At 42.0% G+C, this 21,702-nt stretch overlaps 1 protein-coding gene across 10 annotated transcripts in view; it reads left to right on the top strand.

The window, feature by feature from the left end:
• LOC127066390 (cyclic nucleotide-gated cation channel alpha-3) overlaps positions 1-21,702 on the top strand; it is a 53,681-nt gene that overhangs the window by 4,379 nt on the left and 27,600 nt on the right. For 7 of the 10 annotated variants that reach the window (XM_051000057.1, XM_051000053.1, XM_051000054.1 and 4 more), the window contains 7 exons: positions 4,680-5,726; positions 17,597-17,901; positions 18,160-18,398; positions 18,500-18,714; positions 18,853-19,108; positions 19,294-19,548; positions 19,720-19,850. In XM_051000057.1, coding sequence (XP_050856014.1) covers positions 5,360-5,726; positions 17,597-17,901; positions 18,160-18,398; positions 18,500-18,714; positions 18,853-19,108; positions 19,294-19,548; positions 19,720-19,850 — 1,768 coding nt within the window. In that variant the 5' untranslated portion in view covers positions 4,680-5,359. Of the gene's footprint in view, positions 1-1,431; positions 4,571-4,679; positions 5,727-17,385; positions 17,496-17,596; positions 17,902-18,159; positions 18,399-18,499; positions 18,715-18,852; positions 19,109-19,293; positions 19,549-19,719; positions 19,851-21,702 lie in introns of those variants that run through there. The other 3 variants (XM_051000058.1, XM_051000061.1, XM_051000063.1) reach the window with 3 other exon arrangements.

Below are 21,702 nucleotides of genomic sequence, written 5' to 3'. Positions count from 1 at the left end.
ATTCCCGGCCTTTTAAAATCATTTTTATCGTCGATATCGTTCACTCGTAAAAAAGTTGTGTATATATATATATATATATATATATATATATATATATATTCGTTTGAAAAGGGTATACAGGGAAAGCGGAAAGTAGGGGGGTTGGGATGCGACCTTAGTGGCTTCACTGGGTCATTGGCACGAACGTTGGCTGACGTTGAACGCACTCGGGCGACTCGCGTGACTTCCGGTGCTTAAGCGTCTAGCAATTGACCCTTCGCACCCCGATGTCGCGTCCTCCGCGTACATAACATCGTTGCGCAACGATGCTTTTTCCTATCATTCTGTTTTTTCCCATGAAATTGCAATAACGTCGCAATTTCTACATCATTGCGTTTTATTTCATTATCCGATAGCATTTACGTATATATTATTACATACGTAATACCTAGATATAGGTATATCTATTATGATCGAACAAGTTCGTCTTCCAGAGTCAATCTTCATAATTGAAAATCGGAAAATCGATGTGCTGCGTTAAGTCGGCTCGAGCGTTCGCCCTTACCAATTTTAACGATCGTTTTCACCAAACGGTTTAGTTCCGACTTCGTGCTCATTACGGTCGTCCGAATTACGGCCGTTGCATACTCATTTTTCCACAAAATCCTCTCGGTAGCTACGAATTTTCCTTTTTTCCGCCGTTTTTCGTTTTACATTTTACATACGATGTCAAAAGTTTTTAAATCGTTGAAAGTTGAAAGCATGCGACAACCGCCTTTCCATATGTCATATTTCAGCTACGTACGTTTAACGTAATCCACGTTTCTTCCTCGGTATACATACCTACCATGCAAACACTAAACTTAGGAACAACGGAGCGTAGGAAAAACATTGAATTTCAAAGATACTCGACCTCGTACAGAACTTTCTTCTATGAATTCTTATTTCGATTTGCATGAATGTTTAGAAATTCCGTATTTTCGAAACGAACAGAAAAGGAAAGCATCGAGTGATCGAAAAAAAGAAAAAAAAAAGGAAAAAGATTCAGATTTTATTCGATAACATTTTTTCAACTTCACAGGCATCTACGTACTTAAGTAAATACGTACCTAGTTCCATTAACTTCGATCGTGTTTTTTCGTTAAATTCTTTTCCTAATCATCTTATCCCGTAGCCTTTTCCGTCGGAGTTAGGGCACATAATTCGTTTAGAAGTCGCAAGCGTCAAAATAGCAACGATCTCACGCACCTACGAGTTAAGCGCGAGCGGTGGAAAACTTTAATCGCTTTTGAGATTAAAGCAACCCTGCAACATTTTCCGTCTCTTTGCATTACGTCATATCCTTTAAATATTTCTCCCATCAGAATTTTTCAAATCCAACGTTTTGATTATCAAGGCCTACAAATACATTTTCTAATCGGCATTCGAAGCATTGACGAATAAGATAAAAAAAAAAGAAGAAAAAAAAAGAAGGAGAAAAATAATAAATATCGAATAATCCGTTTTATCTGTAGGACATTTTGTAGAGGGTAAAAAGTATAACGGTATTAGGCGATAAAGCGTTTCCTGAAAAATAAAATTACCTGAAAGGATAAAGCTCGGTGGTAAGATGGTTCTTGAAGAATTCCAAGGAGAAAAGACGATAAGAGCGTGCAAGCGCGGAATTCCGGGGAGATCAAGGTGTTTTCACGACGAGAGCTTTCTCCTTATTCAATTTCGGCATTAACCCACGTATCCATGTATGCGGCAGCGAGTAGAAATTCCGCAAGATGTCGAGACTTCATCCTGATTAAATTCTCTGATTTATTATCGACACTATGAATCTTGGAATCGCGAGAAAGTGCACTCATTTGCATAATGGAACCGTATCTCGTAAAAGAATGCTGATTCGGTCGAACGACGAATATAGATTCTTTTTCTTCTACGCCTCAATGAGAATATATTTTTCCTTATTTTTTTCTTTTCTATTCAAAACGCGACACGGTTATCCTTCGATAGACCCAGAGAAGAAATCGAAAGCGCGTTGGCAGCGCGAATTTGACCAATATTGTTTGGAATTTCGAGTTTAGGCGTTATCTCTCTCGACGTATCTTTCGAACGAGGCGCCGGTGAAAGCGTCGACTCTATGCGTAGAAAGGAGAGAGAGAGCGTATGTGTGTGTTTGTAAGTGTGATAGAGAGAGAGAAGGACGACGTCCTCGTTGCCATGGCGACTCCCGACGAGTTCCGGACAATCCTGGAAAGGTCCGCGAGCGCTGCTAAATGCCCTAAATAATACAACTTCGTCGTCGACTTGCTCCTTCTGGCGCCTCCGTTTTAACCTTTTCCCTCTATTTTTGGATTATCCTTGACGACCTTTATCCCTCCTCCTCGGGTCCTCCTTCCAGCGATTTGAACTACTCCATACAAATACCTTATATGAAACATTCTGCGTGATAATAAAGAACGAATGAGAGAAGAGAGAAACTCGAGTGGTCTCTGAGGAAACGTATTTGAAAGGCGGGAAGTATTAGATGCTTATTCCTTTTTATTTTTTTTCTTTCCAATATTTTCGAGCGGCAGGTAAGTACTTTGGTAATTCGTAAAGGAACGTCGAAGAGCTTTGGCGCGATTCATTGGATCCGAAATGCGATCGCATTACGATCGAATGGGAAGCTTTACTTGCGCGTTAATCCGTTCAAATTAAGTTGAAGCAGCGCAGTCACTTACAACGCTATCCGCATATTTTGTGATCCCCTCGAAGAGGCTTTGCGCGAACTGAAGTGGTCAGCGATCGTCCATTCTCTCTCTGTCTCTCTCTCTCTCTCTCTCTCTCGGTACGATTTATTTTGAATCAATTTCGATGTCGATTTATAAGCCATGAAAAAAAAATATGTAGCATCCAAAGCGAAATAGCCGTCGCGGTTCGTGTACGGCGAACGGAGCGTAATAAACGGAGAACGAATAAATGCGTAATAATCGAGGAAGAGATATTAACGAGGAGGGACATTTTTGGCGAATGATTCGCAGAACCTCGAGGACAAATTCAATTTGTTTGTAATTCCAAGTAGAAAGTTGGAAAGCGCCACGCGTGGCATGGAACGACATGGTGGGACGAGAGATGCCGAGCGTCGATAATCTCTTTAGTACGTGTAAACTCGTGTACGTCCCACACTCAAACGATCCATTAGCGTGTCGGTAGGTGTTCTAATAAATGTATGGCGCGAAACGGAATAAACAGGCTTCGCGTTTACTCGCGATAACCGCGATCGATCGATCGAGAGAGAAATATCAAAGTCTCCGGTATTAATCTTACTTCTCAGGAAATTCTCTCGGTCGCATTAGGAGAATCTTCTTTTTCTTACGTATTATAGTTGAGACGACTATATCCAAAACGAATCTATCGACTTCTCTACGGACCGTCGATTCGAAGTCCGATTCGATCTCGACGCTCGAAAGACGTTTGAGATTTCTTTGAAAACTTTGCGAAAGCGACCACGCACTAGAACCGGTACGCTAACAATAGAAGAAATTTAAAAGGCGTGCGCGCGTTGAGAAATGGAAGTAGAGTAAAAATGTGGATCGTAATAATAAAAGCGGGTCGTTTCGTTGCCTTCCGACCGAGCATGCACGTTCGTCTTCTGCGATTTGAGAAATATGCTTCTCTGAAAAATGGTTATCTTTTTCTTCCACTATGCCTCCACGTTTCTCGACGACAAGACGCAACGTACCCGCGATTATTATATCTCTTATTTGGTTTTCTCGCGTAGAACGCCAAGCTTGCACTTACGAGAGCGAGGAGAGTGGGAGGGGGTGACAGTCATAAATTCTGCACCGTTCTTTGTCGCGTCCTCTCGTAACTTGTACATCGTCCGTAGTTTAACAGAAAAGCGACTCTCCTGGTGATTCTTTTGAAATTTCTATGCATAAGTCGAATGACTTTAAGAGTCATCCGACATGTTTGACGGATAAATGGACGTAAAGTGGACGTAAAGTGGACACGAAGTGGACATAAAGCTGAAAGCAACAAATTCTTTTATAAAATCTTGATATTCTTCTAACGCTTATCGGACGTCGTGAAAAGAGAAATTTTGATCGATTATACGCGACTAAATACGTCGATGGCTAGCGATGCTCTCTCTCTCTCTCTCTCTCTCTCTGTCTGTCTGTCTCTCTGTTTCCTTCTTTTTTCCTTCCGATAGGATTTTTTTTACAAGATCGTTAAGACGTTAGCCAATACGATTCGAATGAAGTCAGTATCGACGTTCAATTCCAAGGGTGCCGAGACGATTGTTAACGATCATAGTCATACACAGTAGCTGTCGGTCGTATCAAAGGGCCGAAGGGAGCAGGAGAAAGCGAGAATGAAGAGACGCGGTAACAATCGAAGCTCTCGGTCGGTGCCACGAGGAAAAACTCGATACTCCGGTGTTTTACGCTTGACTTCTTTGCACGTTCGTCCTCGTATTTTCCATTGACCAATACACTTTTCCTGTGAAATGTTTCGTTTCTATGAAACGTATGCACGTACGAGAGAGAGAGAGAGAGAGAGAGAGAGAGAGAGAGAGGGAGAGAGAGAAAGAGATTTCGTTTTATTTTTGTATTCAGTTTACGTAAGCTCTTTCGTATATTAAGATTTAAGGCTGTAGTCTTCGCATCGAAACAAAAGTTCGATCTCCGTTCGGGTTTCTGCGTTAATCCGCTTTTCTTTTTCTCTTATAGACGTGAAGAGGATCGCGTAGGTCGTCCGAGCACGAAATCTAGCGCGCTTCGCCGAAGGAGCGGTAGACGCGCGAGACACTTGTTGCACGTTGCACGGCTGCTAAGAAGAGGGAGGGAGAGTGGCTTGGAGGGTATTGCGAAAAAAATCCAAAGTCGGTGAGAGAGAGAGAGAGAGGGAGATAGGGGAGATAAAAATAGAAAGAGATAGGAAGAGAGAGAGAGAGAGAGAGAGAGAGAGAGAGAGAGAGATAAAGAGAGAGAGAGAGAACGGAAGAGATGTCGATCAATCGCTCGAATCCGTCCTCCCGTCGAGCTTCCCTTCTCGAATCGTCGAAGGAGAAATCGTACGTTTTTGGTCATCCTTGAGGAAGAAAATCGTATTATCAAAATTCGATCTCGAAGGAGATATCTTCGGTGATCTCTTCGGCGATCGATCGTTCGGGTAAAGCGGTAGAAGACTATCGAAGGGTCTTGTACAAGGATGAACGGCAGAAACGCGACGAGGCGATACGGCCGGTGACAGCGGTGGTGACGAGGCATCGGCCGGCAGCCATTCTGGAGACGAAAGAAAGGATCTTTGGGGGGATCGCGTCCTCGTCGGAGCCGTCCTATTTGGCCGGTCGTTTCGTTGGGAGGAATAAGAGAAGAGAAGCGGAGGAAAGCTGGATCACCTGCGTGGAATGTCTTCGGGCGCCAAGCGACTGGTGCAGTCGCTTAGGGGCCGAACCGGTGGTGGTGGTAGAAGCACCGGCGGAGGAGGCAGCACTCGTTCGGATGGCATCGTCGGTGAGAGTAACGTCGTTGGGTCCGCCGGTTCTAGCACCAGCGCGACCAGATTGTGCCACTACGACAGCGGCCACGAACTCGACGAGATCTCCGTCGTCGGCGGTAGCGTCGCCGTCGCCGGCGGCGTTGTCATCGGACCTCTTCCCACTCCCACCACACCTTGCCATTGCACCGCTCACAAATATGGCAGCGGACAGACCCTTTACAGCATAGCCGGTCTCCCTCCCGCCCCCGCCGCACCCGCTCACAGAGCTCACTCCGGTAAGTTTACGCAAAATTTTACGAACGAATATTCTTCCATCGAAAATCTACTTCGATAGAAAGCGAACGAGCACGTCGATCGGATTTATTATATATGCATATATATGTGTGTGTGCGTGTATGTGTATACGTATATATGATCTCGAAGATACCTCGGTTCTTTACGCCCGAACCCCCTTTTCGTTCGCGAGATCGCCGATCGAGCAAAGGACACGTACGACAACGTTCCCCCTTTATACCCAAAGAGAGTATCTAACGAGGGCGTGGTCGAAACGCTTGTAAGCGCGTTAAATTACCTGTCGTAGGTGCTCTCGATGCGGAGGACCAAGGAACGGTATATATCCTTCCTTCGCTCTATCTCTCCAATCCTGTATAAATATTAATCCGATCTAAAGTCGATAGGAAAAGATCGAAAGCGTAGTAGGGATCGTTCGGATTTTTAAGAACTGCGAAAGAAAATAAGAAATAAAAAAAAGGAAAATAAATAAACGGCGAGAACAACGAAATAGACCGGTGTCAACTTCGAAAGGACTCCGGTTTAAAATGCAAAGCGCGCCATTCAAGAGCACGCGCTTATCCGACTAGAAAATATTTCGCTCTCGGAGCTTTCGCGAGTCGAGTTACCGCGAAATCGAAAAGTGATCGATTTCAAAATGATTGTACTGCGCTTTATGGTATAACTCCGATCAAATACGACTTGATTTCACGATCGTCGTTAGACAAGAACGGATGTTCGCTCTCTTCGTTGGTACCGGCATGCGTGACGATTCCGCGATCGGAATGCAGAATGACCGGATTAACAACGTTAACAAGGGGCATTAGATAGCCTATAATCGAAATGGGAGAGCTTACTAACGAACCCGTTATCGATTCGGTCCAGTCGTTGCGATTAACGGCGCGTCCGACGCGAGAAATCACCGGAGAGTTAACGCGATCGATGTCCGACCGATCGATAGATAGATCTATCGATGCATATACGTAATATACACACATATATATATAATACGTATGTATAAGATCTATCGATCGATCGATCGATCCTGTATACCCATCGTTTCGAAGCAAAGTTATTTCCGACGCATTCCGAAATGGAACAGATTGATCGGTCGAAGGTTTTCACGGTTGAAGATCGAACGCGGCCAGAAAATGTTGGGATCTATCCTTTCAAGATTTATCGCGCGTCTAAACCGCAATCGAGAATTCGGTCGAATTCATTTTCGGGTTTGGCTTTAACAAAGCGTACTATCTGAACGACCCATCGAATTGCTATCTTTTGGAGAATTTCAAACGTTTCGAAACGCTGGATCAAGCAATTGTTTCGATTCGATATCGTTTCGATCGTCCGATAACTTTCGCAATCGTTCTACGCGCGTACACCGAAATTCCGATCGATTTACGTGTATATATATCAAAGGTGTCGGACCGTTATGTCCATTAGACACGACTAATAAAGTATTTGTGAGGTTTATTACCGATGACAAAAGAAATCGAGACCGACTGATCTTTCTATATGTATTTTTAATATCGTTAGGAAAAAATTTCGTAAGACCGTTGAATATTTCGCGCTCGTCGGTATTTTCCTTTGACGTTATTTCAATGGCGAAAGACCTCGTTATCTGCGCATACCTATGTAAATTGTACCTATGTAAATTGACCGCGCCATAATATACTTCATGCGAGAGGAAATTTATCGGACGCTAATTAATGACATTCGCTTGAAAATTGCTCGGTATAATCTCTCAAGAAATTCGAACGCTGACTCCGTGTTCTTCTTTCTTCCTTTTCTTTTTCTTGCCTCCCTTTATGCTTCCTCCCCCCTCTTCCTCTCTCTTTTTCTCTTTCTATCCTGCTTTTCGTAAGTACTTTTCATATTCCTTTTGCCCGTTGGAGATTCAAGTAATCCGTATTAATTTATCGGATATTATCCTTCTAATTTATAAAACGAGCCGTGACTGCACATAAATTTTAAGGATCCAATTTTAATACGACGCCATATATTTACAGACTATGAAAAATCACAGTTAATTAATCATTATTTTTATTTTTATTTTGAAATCACAGATTCCGATAAAAAGAGATTAATCGGCACATACGTAATTGGACAAAATCGATTCTTGGGTTTGGACTGGCCTAAAAACAATTTAAGGAAATTTGAACGATCGCTAATTGGAATCGTGCAAAGGAGACGTGGAAAATGTCGTGGGTGGTAAAACAGATGCCTTTTATGATCGCCAACGATCCATCGAGTCATGTACTCAATTTTCTACAACGTAAACAGGAATCACCTTCTTTTTCGCTCTGTTCTTCACTTTTTTCCCTTTCTTAAAACTGCTTTCTCACCGCGACCTCGTTGATAGCGTGGTAGTGTTCGTTGCGAGAAGAGGGGGAAGGAGAAAAAAGAAAGAGAGAGAGAGAGAAAAAGAAAGAGAAATCAATACACGAGTGCTGCTATTACTTTAGGATATTGAATATAGTTACGAAGATCCCTTCGTTATAGACGCAACTACCTTTAACAGTGGACCCTGTTATCGTCGTCTCGTACGACTCTGCTTCTGAAAGCCGATTTATTTTCTCTGCGCGCGTACAAACTGCCTTTGAAATTAATATCGAGACATCGAAGATGTAAACGCGCCTTTATATTCCCTTTGCCTTTGTTCGGAAAATCTATTCCCGAAAGACGAGTTTATATATAACGCGATGTATAGACTACCTATCTCGAGCTTAACGTCGTTTGTTCAAAATATCGAATCGAGTTGGAATCGATATCTTAAGGATAGTCTAAAAATAGCTGCAACCTTGCAACCCGAAATATTCTCGTAATTTTTATTTCAAAATAATATTATATTCCACGCTGGAAGCTCTTGCTCGTAACGAATAACAAGGTTGCCCAATTAATTGGCCTTACGGAAAAAAAAAGTAAGGGCAGCTTTTGCGGTTATATTAAGCGAAAAAGAGTATAGATATAGAGAATGAGGAGAGCAGAGGCTGGACTATTCTCGTTCCTCTTGCTAGGTTTCGTTCGTATAAATTTACCTACGAATATAGAGAAATTGGCTCGATGCCACGTAGCATTCGACGTTACCGACGTATCTGTCCGTACACAGGCACGCACACGTATGTACATAAATGTTAGGAGACTTAGTTTGGGATCGAACCTTTTTTGACTTTTTGTCGTTGCGTTGTCTCTTCTTTTTTTCCACAGAAAATAACGACGTTGGCAAACTTGAGAAAAAATCATACGCGTTCCCTTATTAATCGGCGAGTCGATAATTTTTGTCAATGGTAAGGGCTCGAATTGTATCGCGGTTACTTACGGTCGTGGGCTTAGCCCGGATGAAAGGGAAAATTCGATCCGTACGACGGAGCAAAAAAATTTGCGACGAGGATAAAACAAAGGCGAAAAGGGGATTAAAAGGGAATGGAGTTGGTCGCGAGGCACACGCGAGGGTGGGTGGGTGGTTGCGGGGGGAGGAGAGGGGTGGTATTCATGGCAGCATACAGCGAGTGTAGGAACTGCTAAAGCTTTAAGCACTCGGTGACGCTAACGCAACCACAGAGTTTACAAAAGAGTTACAATGTAAAGAGAAGAGACAACATTCGAGGGGCGGCGAGTGTAGTGTAGTCGGGAACGGTAGTAGGATCGGAACTTTGGTGTACAACGTACAAACATCGGTATGTCGCTCGGTTAAAAGTGTAGTCGGTTGACAAGCGGAAGATTCGAAGGACGTGGGTTCGCTAACGCTTCTCTACGAGATATCGTAAGTTTCTGACGAAACGCGAGGTTATATTTCGAGGATGTCGAAATCTCTGGAAGCATTACGCGATATTAGACGATGTAAAAGGATTAGTTTCGTTGACGATCGAAAGAGAAGCGTGGAACGGATTTCGTGGAAGAGTCCGTTGGTCGGATTAGCCAACCTAATGATAGGCACGTATACCTACGCAAAGTTACGATGGCAGTCACGAAGGGATTAAAGTTGTCCCGGTTTTACACACGGATACGCGAAAGGTTCGCGCCCTACTAGGAAACTAAATTAGCGAACGCAAGGGTATTTAGGGAGAGATAGCTCGATATCGCGAGTAGCTACGGCTAAGAGGGGATCGAGGTTACGATAGTTTGACGGAGGTTAAATTGCGGCGAATGGCACAAACAGGAATTAACCTCAACAATTACTCGGCCCTTTGCGGCCTGTAAGGTCAATATCCCTCGAGGTCGACTCGTCTATCGGTTCGCATTATCGTTTAGTCGATCCGTTAAAATACGTACTATAATATCACCTTCGTCGCGGTTATACTTATTGATGTCTCCCTCTCTGTCTCTCTCGATCTCTCTCACTAGAAGCCTCGCATTCGGTTTTGCATGGTTACATCGATCGATATGCCGAGAATGTGAATTCGTCCGAATGAACGAGGATGACGAGGGTAGGACGAGAATAGTGAGCTATCTGAAAAACGACGAGACGCGTACAACGTCTAAGCCAAGTAGTCTTAGTTTCGAAAGGGTTTATCGCGATACGTGTATCGTTCAATTAAATGCATTAAATGTTCCACCTTTACGAGGGTAATCTCTGCATCGGATCGCAAAGAAAAGGAGGAAAATTTATGCTTCATATTATTTCTCAATAATGGTTCCCCCAGTTTCACGGGGTATCATATGATAGCGTCACCGCAAATCATTCTCGTAATATCGTTATACGATCGAAGCTTGCCTACGGCGATTTACAAAGTTCTTTGATAAAAATGATGAAACGAATGAACGGAAAAAGCAGCATCCACGGTGTATCGATGAAATTCCATATTTTTATTTCTCCGTTCCCTGGAGCGTTTAATGCTTCGTATTCCATTCTATTTATTAATAATTAGTCTATCGCATACGAGGACCTTCGTCGACTAGACAAAATAACGGCGTAGTCTGCTAATTGCGCTTCTTCCCCGTTATTAATTATCCTTTTTCACCCGTATTCTGGAAACTTACATACATAAATATGTAGATACTTAGTCGTCGCGTGTTTATTCTGTTATTTTCATGCATTACTTGGTAAACAAGGGAAATTTCGATGTAAATACGATCGTAAAGCGATATTAATAAAACGGGAGCATGGAAATAATAATGAAATTAAGTTATTAAGAATGCGAAGCTCGTTAAATTTACAGGGAAACATCCTGGAGAGGTAAAAAGCGTATCCAGTTATATAGGTGTATATGTATGTGTATATATATATGTGTGTATACATGTACAGGTATATATTCTTTCTCTCGAAAAAGCTTCTTGCCTTTGGTTAGGTCTACACAATATATAGATAAACGTATAAATAAGACGATTTTCATCCGAGTCAGCGTTGCTATATTCAAGAGGCAGAGATACGTGAAAAGGAAGAAACATCGCGATAAAACGAGATAAATAGGACGAGTCATAGACTTGGTAGGACAATTACGAGCCCTGCTGGGTTACCCACCGTGGATGACTCGTCGTTTTATAATCAGATAAGCTATTTCGTTTATGCCATTACGAGTTCTAGCGGTGCGAATCGGATCTTTGCCAACGATAACGGTGGTAATTTATGCATTGGCCGCGCCCCAACCAACCTCCAAACGTTTAATCCGAAAATATGTGTAATCCGGAGGTGACCGAGACGACAACGGCGACGAGACGCGTTCGTAACCGAGCATCCTTTAAACGTATTATTCCAGCGTTACTAAACATACGCTTCTAGCGGTATTCCAGCAGCCTAATCCCGAGTAAGAACAAACACCGGCAAACAGAGAGACCCGGAAAAAGGGTAAGACCTTTTGGGAGGTGTCTTTGCGTCGTTAAATCTCTTTGTACTCGACGCGAGAGGATCCTCGTAAAGTTTTCTAACGAGTTAATACAAATTTGATCTCCCGAAAAGCAAATTTCTAGAGTCAACGAACCTTCAGCATTTAAGTAAGTTAGAACAGTTTCTCTCGAATCCAATTACGAATGCGTTTTGATGTATCGAGAATAGGAGGACGTCGACACTGTCACGAATCGTTGTGGTTCGACACGAACAAATATTTATATTTGGGAACGTCGACGCCGTCGGAGTTTCGGTATTAGCGGGACCGTGTAACAAGGACGGGGGTTATCTCTCTGCGATTATATATATGTACGTATACGTCTCATGGGATCGAATCTATGTGTATATGGCTTTGTTCGAGTGCGTTACGTATGCAGTTTACCGAGAGTACGTTTGGTTCATCAACTTGATGCCTTCGAGTTCTCCCATCTCTCATGACACTTGCTCATTTATCTTTCTTTCTTCTTTTTTCTTTTTTTCTTTTTCACACTTTCGAGCCAATAGCGCGCAGCCAACGATAGAACACTCTCCCTTGCGAGATAATTTTATCTTCGTCGAGCATTATTCGACGAGATCTTCTTGTTTATGCTTATTGCGCCATCTTATATTACATCGCGAAACGAACGTCGAGAACAATTTAATTTGCGTTCTTTTAAAACAATTTGAAAAGTTCTTTCGTAGAACTACAAGCAAGCAAAATCTTTTTTCGAATCAAAAGGGAAATTTCGCTCGTAGTACTTGCAATTTACAAAGAAGGGTCGAAATGTTAGGAATAGGAAAAAGAAATTTAAGCGTCCCGCTGTACGCGCAAACTATTCGTTAATTATTAATTCACGGAAAGCCTAACTTTGGTTCGTTCAGACACGGTAATTTGAACATAATTCGTTAACGACAAAGTTGAAGCGTTAGCTTAGGTTAGCTTCGTTCTAGTAGAAATTGTTTAGAAGGGCTAACCGTAACGCCAAAACCAACGAGTCAACGGAGCAAACTAGCTTAGCACCTGACGGTGCATAATCGACTACATTCCGTGCGTAATTGCGAATCGTGTCTCCTATGAGAAAGAATTAAGAGGAAAGAAGCTTGGCGAGCTTGTTTCTTCAACGTCGAGGGCAAATTAGCAAGCAAGAGCGACGTCATTTTTAAGTTTTTTCTTTTCTGTCTCTTGTTTTCTCTCTCTCTCTCTCTCTCTCTCTTTCTCTTTTCTATCTTACACCAAGAACTAATTAATCGAAAACGATGAAAAGATCGTTGGTGACGATCGATCGATTTCTTATTATCGCAGTAACACGATGGAGTAGCTATGTGAAGTAGCGACGGAGTATCTCGATGGAGACGTCAAGAGTGCGCGACGTTAATAAAAGGAAACCTTGAGACTATCGCTTATGTTGGAAGAGAAGATTCTACGTAGGAAAGAGGCGAAGACGATCGAGTGGAAAACTCGCGTAATCCCAGCACAAACTGGAGAATCTCTTCGGCATGGTATACGGCACTTGGAAAAACGTATTTCCTTCTCTACGCGTCTCTTATTTATCGCGTTTTCTCCCTCGTTAAGTTTCGAAGGAAAAATGAAGTTGTGCGTTTCTTGCGAAATTCGTTGGCGCAGCCGGTTGCCGTTGCGACCCCTTGCCGCAACCCCATCACCGCAACCTCCCCGTGCCTTAAACTTTCGACGAGAAAGTTTATCCAGAAATTGTTTAGTCTGCTCGATCGCACAGACAACGATCGAGCTTCGTCGTCGTCGTCGTCGTCGTCGTAGTCGTCGTCGTAGTCGTCACGAGGAAAGGAAGCTCTTGTGCGAACTTTCGTGCGTTACCACGAGTTTACCGAGTAAACTACTTCGATCATGCGATTTATTCGTTTATACAACTTTCGAGAGATGGTACGAGTTGCTTTCTTTCAACTTCTTTAGATCTTAAGATCATGCATCCTTATTTTTCGAAAAATTTCACGAAGAAGAACTACTCGACGATTTCGAGATAATAAAATAATACTTTTGTATAGTCGTCGGTCGAGTAATAGACTCGCTTTTATTTCCTCCTATCTGTCTGAGGAATAAGGGGATAAAGTTTATTTGCAAGCTATATCTGTGTAATTTCTTTTTTTTTTCTTTTCTTCTTCTTCTTCTTCTTCTTTCCTTTTTTCATTTTTTATTGCATCGAGAACAAAAGGCCGAAAGCACGTTCAATAGTTGAAATCAAATGAGATGTTTGCGAGAATAGCAAGAGATTGGAAGGTATTTTTCAAGGGCTGCCTGCTGCCGTGCAAGGTGAAGCGAGGGATGCGAATAAGCCCGGTAATAGTGCAATTATTTTCAGAATAGTCGACATCCGTTATCCATAATAGTACCTTCTTGAACGGCATGAGATATCGATTTGATGAGTAAGTTTCCTCGATAAAAGCTTTACTCCCTTTGCTTTTAACTGCGAAGATAGATGCGAGGAACTACACTATGTAACGTTTTTTCTCTCTCTCTCCCTCTTCCTCTCTCTCTCTTTTTTGCTCTTCAAGTAAATTTACCTACCTTTGCAATTTAGCGTCACAACTTTTTTTTTATTGACAACCACAAAGAATGAGTACGGATAAACGGTCGTATGTATACGAAGAGACGAATGGAATGGTAGAAAGGTCTGTGAGAAGCGATCGGTCCGTAAACCAACATATTGTTCGCTATTCGTGGAAACAATGAACGAATAAAAGAACGCTCGTGTTTTTCTAGGATGAGAGACTCGCTTGTCCTTCCTCTCTTACTACCTCAGACAAAAAAATTTGCCGTGATTTTTCTTTCGCTCTTTCAGGGAAAAATGAAAGAACGGTTAGGTAATCCTCAAAAAAAAGATATTCTTTCTTTGGACCGTTCTCGAATCATCGTTTTCTCTCTGTCTCTCTCTCTCTCCATTTTTCTTCGCTACGATCGGTAAATCGTTCGAATCTACTTATCGTAAAAAAAGGATAAAAGATGGAGATGGAAGAAGAGAAAGACAGATCGATTTTACCAAACGTAATTATTCAACGTATAAGTATCGTATTTCACGCGTTTTACATCGATCCGATCGTGCAATCTTTCGAAGCATACCTCGCATCGAAATACTCGCCGTAAGAGCAACAAGAAAATCTAATTTATAAGCCGATATGTATAAAAATAGCGGACTCTCATCCCGAATGAAATTGAAAAATAATATTCCTATCCTGTCTAATCTACTTTCTTTCGTGGCTTCTCAAATATCGCGAGATGAAAGTTTTCTACCTTCCGGTCTCATCCGTCTACTTACGTTTGCTCTACAAGATATAATCGATATTTTTCCTCTTTGAAAGAGAGAGTACCTATATACGTTGCAATTAAAGTTCTTCCATCGTCGTTACTCACATATCAGGCAAGAATAAACGGTTCCAAAGTATTGACGTATATGCATAAACTGTGATAAAATGAAAAACTTGTAAGGATTTTACGTTACGGAAATGTCTGACGCATGGATAGGGGTTTCCCCCTAAATGCTAACAATACAAATTCGGAAATAGATTAGATGAGCCAAAATCGAATTGTATTCGTTTAAAATTTAAATAAAGAACTTCCGTTAAAGTTTTGTTTTGTCATATATATATATATACATATATGTATACACATATATATTTATGTAGCAAGTATGCCGATGTTACTATCAATGATTTGCATGACTCGCCACGTTTACAGTTTCATTATACTCCCTGCGAATAAATCCGAGTTATACGGCTTTTAAACGTTTTACGACCTCACCTGTCCACAAATTTTCATTGTTCCACAGTGTATTCGTTTACACTCGTATTACATTCCTTGACTCAGCGTACCGTTAGCGATACAGCTTTTACGTTATATTCCAATAACGTAACATGAATTTTTATTTTTTTTCTTTTTAATTTCTCGACGCATTCAATAAACCCCAAGCTATGTACGTACGTTTATTAATTAATAATTTTAATATCGAGTTTCATTCATTTTGACATGCAAATATCACTGTATCATTTTAACATCAGTCGTCGTTCAACAACAAGTCGTATATATAGTTTAATGATATACATACATACATACATACATATATATATGTTTATTTTAAACGAACAAATAATTAAAAAGTGCTTGTCGACGTATAAAGCGCACGACACGTTTCCGATCCGATCGATGAAGTAGGACTAAAAAAAAATAAAAAAATTAAAAAAAAGAAAAAGATAGAAAGAAAATAGAGCTCGCAACTCGAAAGAGGACGCGAGTCACTTTATTGATGAAAAAATCTCATGGACTTAATACCGCCGTCTTAATACTCTTAAGAAAAAGGTACTGCTTTTAGGAGATAGACTGGATTTCGTTCGAAATAGAAAAGCTTTTTATTCCGTCGAGCGTCTCGCCATTTCGTAAATAGGACGCGAGGATCCTAGTCGACATCGTTCTTTTTTTTTCTTTTTTTTTGTTTGGAAGCTTCCGAGTAATTGACTTTTTGTTTCTTTGTATATATATTTTTTCTCTTTCTTTCTTGTAAATACTTATCAATAAGCAATCCGTCGTATTAAAATATTGTCTCGTTCTTTTGATTTCGCTTAAAGAGATCGAAATAACTTGAGCGAGTTAGAGTATAAATAATGTACGCGCATCGATCTTGAAGCGTTCAACAACGTAACGCGATTGCCACGTTAAATGTGCGTCGACGAACCTTTAATCGTTACAAAACGTTTGGCTCGTGCGTCACTCGAGCTTGCGCATCTTGCTAGCTAGCGAGCTTTGCGGGTTACAGTTCGTGGTGATATACGAGCTGCAATTTATGCAATGACGTCAGCGTCAATCCCAACCTGTAGCTTTCGATCGGGATTACGTTGCCGATGTTCGATACCAGACAAATTGTGTTTGCGCGCGTCGTTAGATTCGATTTCATTGGATATTTAATTATCGTTAAACGACGAGCATCGTCATAAGGGAAAATTTTGCAAAAAGAAAAAGGTATGAACAAAAAAGCAAAAAGAAAAGAAAGAAAACGCGTCGTCGATTAAGCGGATCTACGATGGACAAAGTGACTCGAGCGTTGCCTTTGAGAAGTTCGCAAAAAAATTTGTGGCGAGGAACGGCCGAAGCGTAGGACTCTAAGCGAACCGTGTTTGTCGGGTTAGGTCCTTTCCCACGCTATGAAATTCAAAGCGTTCCTAAGCACCTTTCGCATACTTTCAGATCTCTCCTCTCTTCCGTTTTTCTCTCTCGACAATTCGCTCGATCTCCGGCTTGGCAGATACATACGTGTATATGTGTGTGTGTGTGTGTATTGTACGATATACGTACCATGGTAGATCTGCTAAGGACGATGCATACGGCGTACGTTACATTCGGATATACTTGCGTCCCATGTGAATTCTGGCCAAGTTAAACCGACTTATCTACCGAGAGAGAAACGAATCGCGACACGTTCATCGTCGCATTTAACTTTTCTAGAAAATCCAATTTCCAACGTGACCGATCCTTCATACCTGTTTGCGAGGAAACGTTTGCTTCGATTCACGGTTCTACCTCCTACCTGTCTACTTAGCTACTACGTCCCTAAGTACCCACCTATACGTACTTGTCACAGTCAATTTCATCGACGCGAAAACTCAGGAGATAGATGAAATTTCAGACGCATCCCGGAGATTTTCCTTTCTCTTCGACGGCGTATACAACTTGGCAAAGTTCCATCGATTCGAAGATATTTCTATTTACTATAAAAAGAAAGAAAAAAGGAAAAAGAAAAAAGATTCAACGGATCGCGCCACGATATATATATCGAGTTTCGAACAGTTGGTTCGCAATGGAGTTCCGGTGTAAACGCTTTGCATACGTAAGAGCACGTAAGATACGTAAGATACGTAGTCGCGAAATGCAACATTCAAAAGCTAGAAGTTTAACGCGTCAAAGATATTTCGTATTCCTTTTTCAGCCGAGAGTGTTAAAAGTACATAGGTAAGTACGCCGACTCGAGAACGATAGAAATTTGCGAGTAGACGTAAGCGTCCGAGCGTAAAATAGCGAGTTCGAGGAGTTTGATCAGTGTGACTTTTCAGGCGGTATCGCATCGACGGCCGGCGGAGCGATCGACCGTCTAAGTTGCGGTTCCGTGTCCGCGTTAGGGTACGACGTCGTCGATAAACACAGAGACGGTGGTATCGTTGAGACACCTGGAGGAAGAAGAGGAGGAAGATCGGTGCTCGCGAGAGAGAGGGAGGATGACACGAAGAGCGCGAAGAGCGCGGAGAGCGTCTCCAGGGGCGTTCTACACTCGAGACAAAGCCTCCTGGATCTTGTTAGCAGCAAATTCATGGGCCGACACACACCGACTCACCACTACTATCAACAACAGGTTCAGCAGGTTCGTTTGTTTCTCGGTGTTAAATTTTCGGCAACTCTCGTATACTTTGCGAGCTTTCGCGCGCTTATCGCTTGACTCTTGCGCAGTTTTACTTTTTTCCTTGTCTGTTTCGTTGCTCTTTTTGTTTCCTCGTATAGAAGGATTAATCGAAAAATTAGATCGGCGCGCGCCGACAAAGTTCGACGAGTTTAAAAGATAATCGATCGAAACGCGAGCGTTGGCTTGTTCTCGCGAGTAGCAGTTTAGTGCTTCGTGCAGGTATACTCTGTGTCGCAGCGATACTTTGGCTCGTCGCGCGACTCGCTTCAGGGAGCTTACGTGAACCGCGGAGCGAGCGAATTGGATCTCAGTCGCAAACCGAGGAGGAGGGACCAGCAGAGGAGTAGGATAAAGTTGCCGTACGCGGTCGGCGCGACCCCGTCGCGCGATCACTCGCATCTTCATACGCCGGCCTCCATCAACCATCTCAGTAACGCCAGCTGCAACGGCACCGAAACGTGAGTCTTGTTCCTCCTACGCTCTCGTCCTTTCGATCCTAAACGATTATCATTATCCGATCGTTGAATCGTTGCCCTTAACCCTCGTCCGTTTCGTCCAGGAGGTATACGGCCCAGCAGCAGCAACAACAACGCGGTAGCAGAGGTTTTCCCGGTCAAGCTGGAACGAAAGGTTTCCGTACGGGAGCGCCGAACTGGTCCTTCATCTTTGATCCCGCGGGACGACTTTGTTATTATTGGTCGATGGTGGTCTCTCTCGCCTTTCTTTACAACTTTTGGGTCATCATCTATAGGTTTGCCTTCCAGGAGATCAACGGTCAGTGAATCCTACTCTATCTTTAGACTATCTATATTTTGACTAGAGAAAAGCGATCGTTATTCGAGCTCGCGCTCAACTTATCGATCCGAACTCGCCGGAAGGAGTTTGAATCTTTCGCTTCCTTTCCTCGCGTAGGCGAAACGTATTGGGTTTGGTTCTGCCTGGACTATTTCTCGGATTTTTTATACGTCCTGGATATAATCTTTCATATTCGAACGGGATATTTGGAGGACGGCGTTTTACAAACCGACGCCACGAAACTTCGGAATCATTACACGAACAGCACTACATTTTACATAGACATTCTGTGCCTGCTGCCCCTCGACTTTTTATACTTATCTATAGGATTCAACAGTATGCTGCGAAGTTTTAGACTCGTTAAAATTTACCGGTGAGTCTATCTTTTCTTACTCGTCTCGTTATCCCACGAATTTTCTTTCTCCTCTACTTCTTCTTCTTTCTTTTTTTTTTTTTTTCTTTACGAAAAATCCACCAACGATCGATTTCCGCTCGGATTAGGTGTAGCTAAAATCGTTCGATTTTGTGATTCGGTCTCTCGTTCGATCGGTTGCACAGGTTCTGGGCGTTCATGGACAGGACCGAGCGACATACGAACTATCCCAATTTATTTCGTTCCACCTCCTTGATACATTATTTGCTGGTGATCTTTCACTGGAACGGGTGCCTCTATCACATTATTTATAAGAACAACGGTTTCGGCAGTAAGAATTGGGTCTTCAACGACTCCGAAACCGCGGACGTTGTGAAGCAGTATCTACAAAGTTACTATTGGTGCACCTTGGCACTGACCACCATCGGCGATTTACCCAGGTAACGAACGATAATATGCTACGTTCTTCGACCGAGCAAGCTAGAGAGAGAGGGAGAGAGAGAGAGAGAGAAGACCAATCCGACGCTCTTCTTTCTTCTTTTTCGTGCGTCGACCCGCCGTCGACCGACCGTCGCAACAAGAGACCAGTGTATGTGCGTGACTTTTTCTAGGCCAAGAAGCAAGGGCGAGTATCTCTTCGTAATAGCTCAGCTCCTTTTTGGTCTGCTCCTATTCGCCACGGTACTGGGACACGTGGCGAACATCGTAACTTCGGTCAGCGCGGCACGAAAAGAATTTCAAGGTGAGTCGATGAATATCAAAGTTTATAAGCAACCTCTCGTAACTTTAACATTTTATCCTCGAGCACGTTTCATTTTCGATACTCTCTTCTACCCTTTTACCTTTTCTACCTTTCTTCTTTTTTTTTCTTTTTCGGTAAAAAGCAGGACTCCCTTTTTGAACTAAAAAAAAAAGAAGAAAAGAGAAGTTTCGTGTCGTTTATTTCGAATAATTACTTACGCTTACGTTGTTTTTTTTTTTTTTTGGGCGCATACCATTGATTAGATTTTAAGAGATCGTACGGTAAGAAATTTCGTTCATTTGCTTTCGAAAAGAGTATCTTCGTGAAACACGTACGATTATATACTGTTCTTGATTAATCCAAGCTCGTTTCAGGTAATTTTTCGTCTCTCTCTCTCTCTCTCTCTCTCTCTTTCCTTCAACAACTGAATGCGGATTCGTTTCTCTTTTGTTCGGAAAGCATTCTTTCGGCTATTACTGCGGTACGAACGGCAACGTCAGCTTAAATGCCGTAACGTGACCAAATAGAGAGTAACGGAGAACTTCTAAAGGTTTTCGCAAGTTGGCTATCGCGTGGGAAAAAGATGATAAATAATTTCATTTTCAATTAAGTCTGAACAACGAATAGACGCTTAGTTTTAGCACTCAACGGTAGCTTGTTTTAATTTCCTCTACCGCATTCGCGTTCTCCACAATGTCCCTCGCCTGTTCCTCGTTTCGTATTTTTCCTTTTTCTTTTTTTGTTCTTTTTTTTTTCTTGGTGGTTACATGCAAACGAAGAAAATGTTTAAAACCAAAAACGTAAAGGCGAATTTTATGGAAATCTATTTGGAAAATGTACCAATTCAGAGTCGTTAACGCGTATGCGAGAAAGATTACCATTAATTCGTTTATTCATTTACCTTCGGCGTTATAAAAGTTTAAACAAACAACGATACTCTTTGCGAGTGCGCGAATTAAACAAGAAAAACAAGATTACGGTATGTAGACTTACGTACGCCTACCTATAAAGAATCAAACGAGTGTTATATCGATTTACGCATATTTATAGACCGACGTATGGATTATCTATTTCTGTAACTACCTCTACTTAATCCATAAGTTAGAAAAGAAGAGCGAGATTTTTATTTATAACCAACAATGTCTTTATAGTTTGATAATGTATATCGATGTGACGAGTCGCTTAAGAATTTATCATAGTAATCGCGTTAACGAGACGGGATCAACTTTCATCATAGACGAAGAAACGAAAGTAAGGAAGGCTTGATTATCGGCAAGTACGAATAAGAACAACACGAGTCCATCCATTTTCTTGGGTAATGGAACCGACAGAAAAATACGATTTTCGGTAATTACGATAGAACGGCTCGTTTTCAGGCTACTTCGGAAAGGTCGTTTATGAGATAAGAGTCATTTATAAGGTAACTTCCGACTTGCTCGATAGCGAAAAACGGGCCGACGATTTTCTTCCATCGATGCCAAACGACTCCTTGAATTTGTTCGTTACGGACCGGAGAAACCTTATCTTGCAATACTTACTTCTCTCCTTGTTTCTTTTTTTCGTTGCTTTTATTTCCACAAAAGATTCGATATAATCGTTCGTATTTGGGACGTGCTTCGATTCGCACGTGCTCTTCTATTACTACTACTACATACCGTCGATAAATTAAATGTTACTTCAATGCGTTATCAACGATAGAATCGTATTCTGTTTAGTGCTCAAGTTGGAAACAAGAGAGATTGAATCGAAAGAAGGAAGGAAGGAAGGAAGGAAGGAATGAGAATCGATCGAACGAATTCGAGAAACGAAAGAACGAGCCTTAGCGTATCGCTTCGATTTCCTCGTTTTAAAT

The sequence above is a fragment of the Vespula vulgaris genome, chromosome 9 (genome assembly GCF_905475345.1).
Source record: "Vespula vulgaris chromosome 9, iyVesVulg1.1, whole genome shotgun sequence".
NCBI lineage: Eukaryota > Metazoa > Arthropoda > Insecta > Hymenoptera > Vespidae > Vespula > Vespula vulgaris.
Note: the sequence above shows the minus strand (reverse complement) of the source record. Positions and strands in the feature narration are given on the sequence as shown.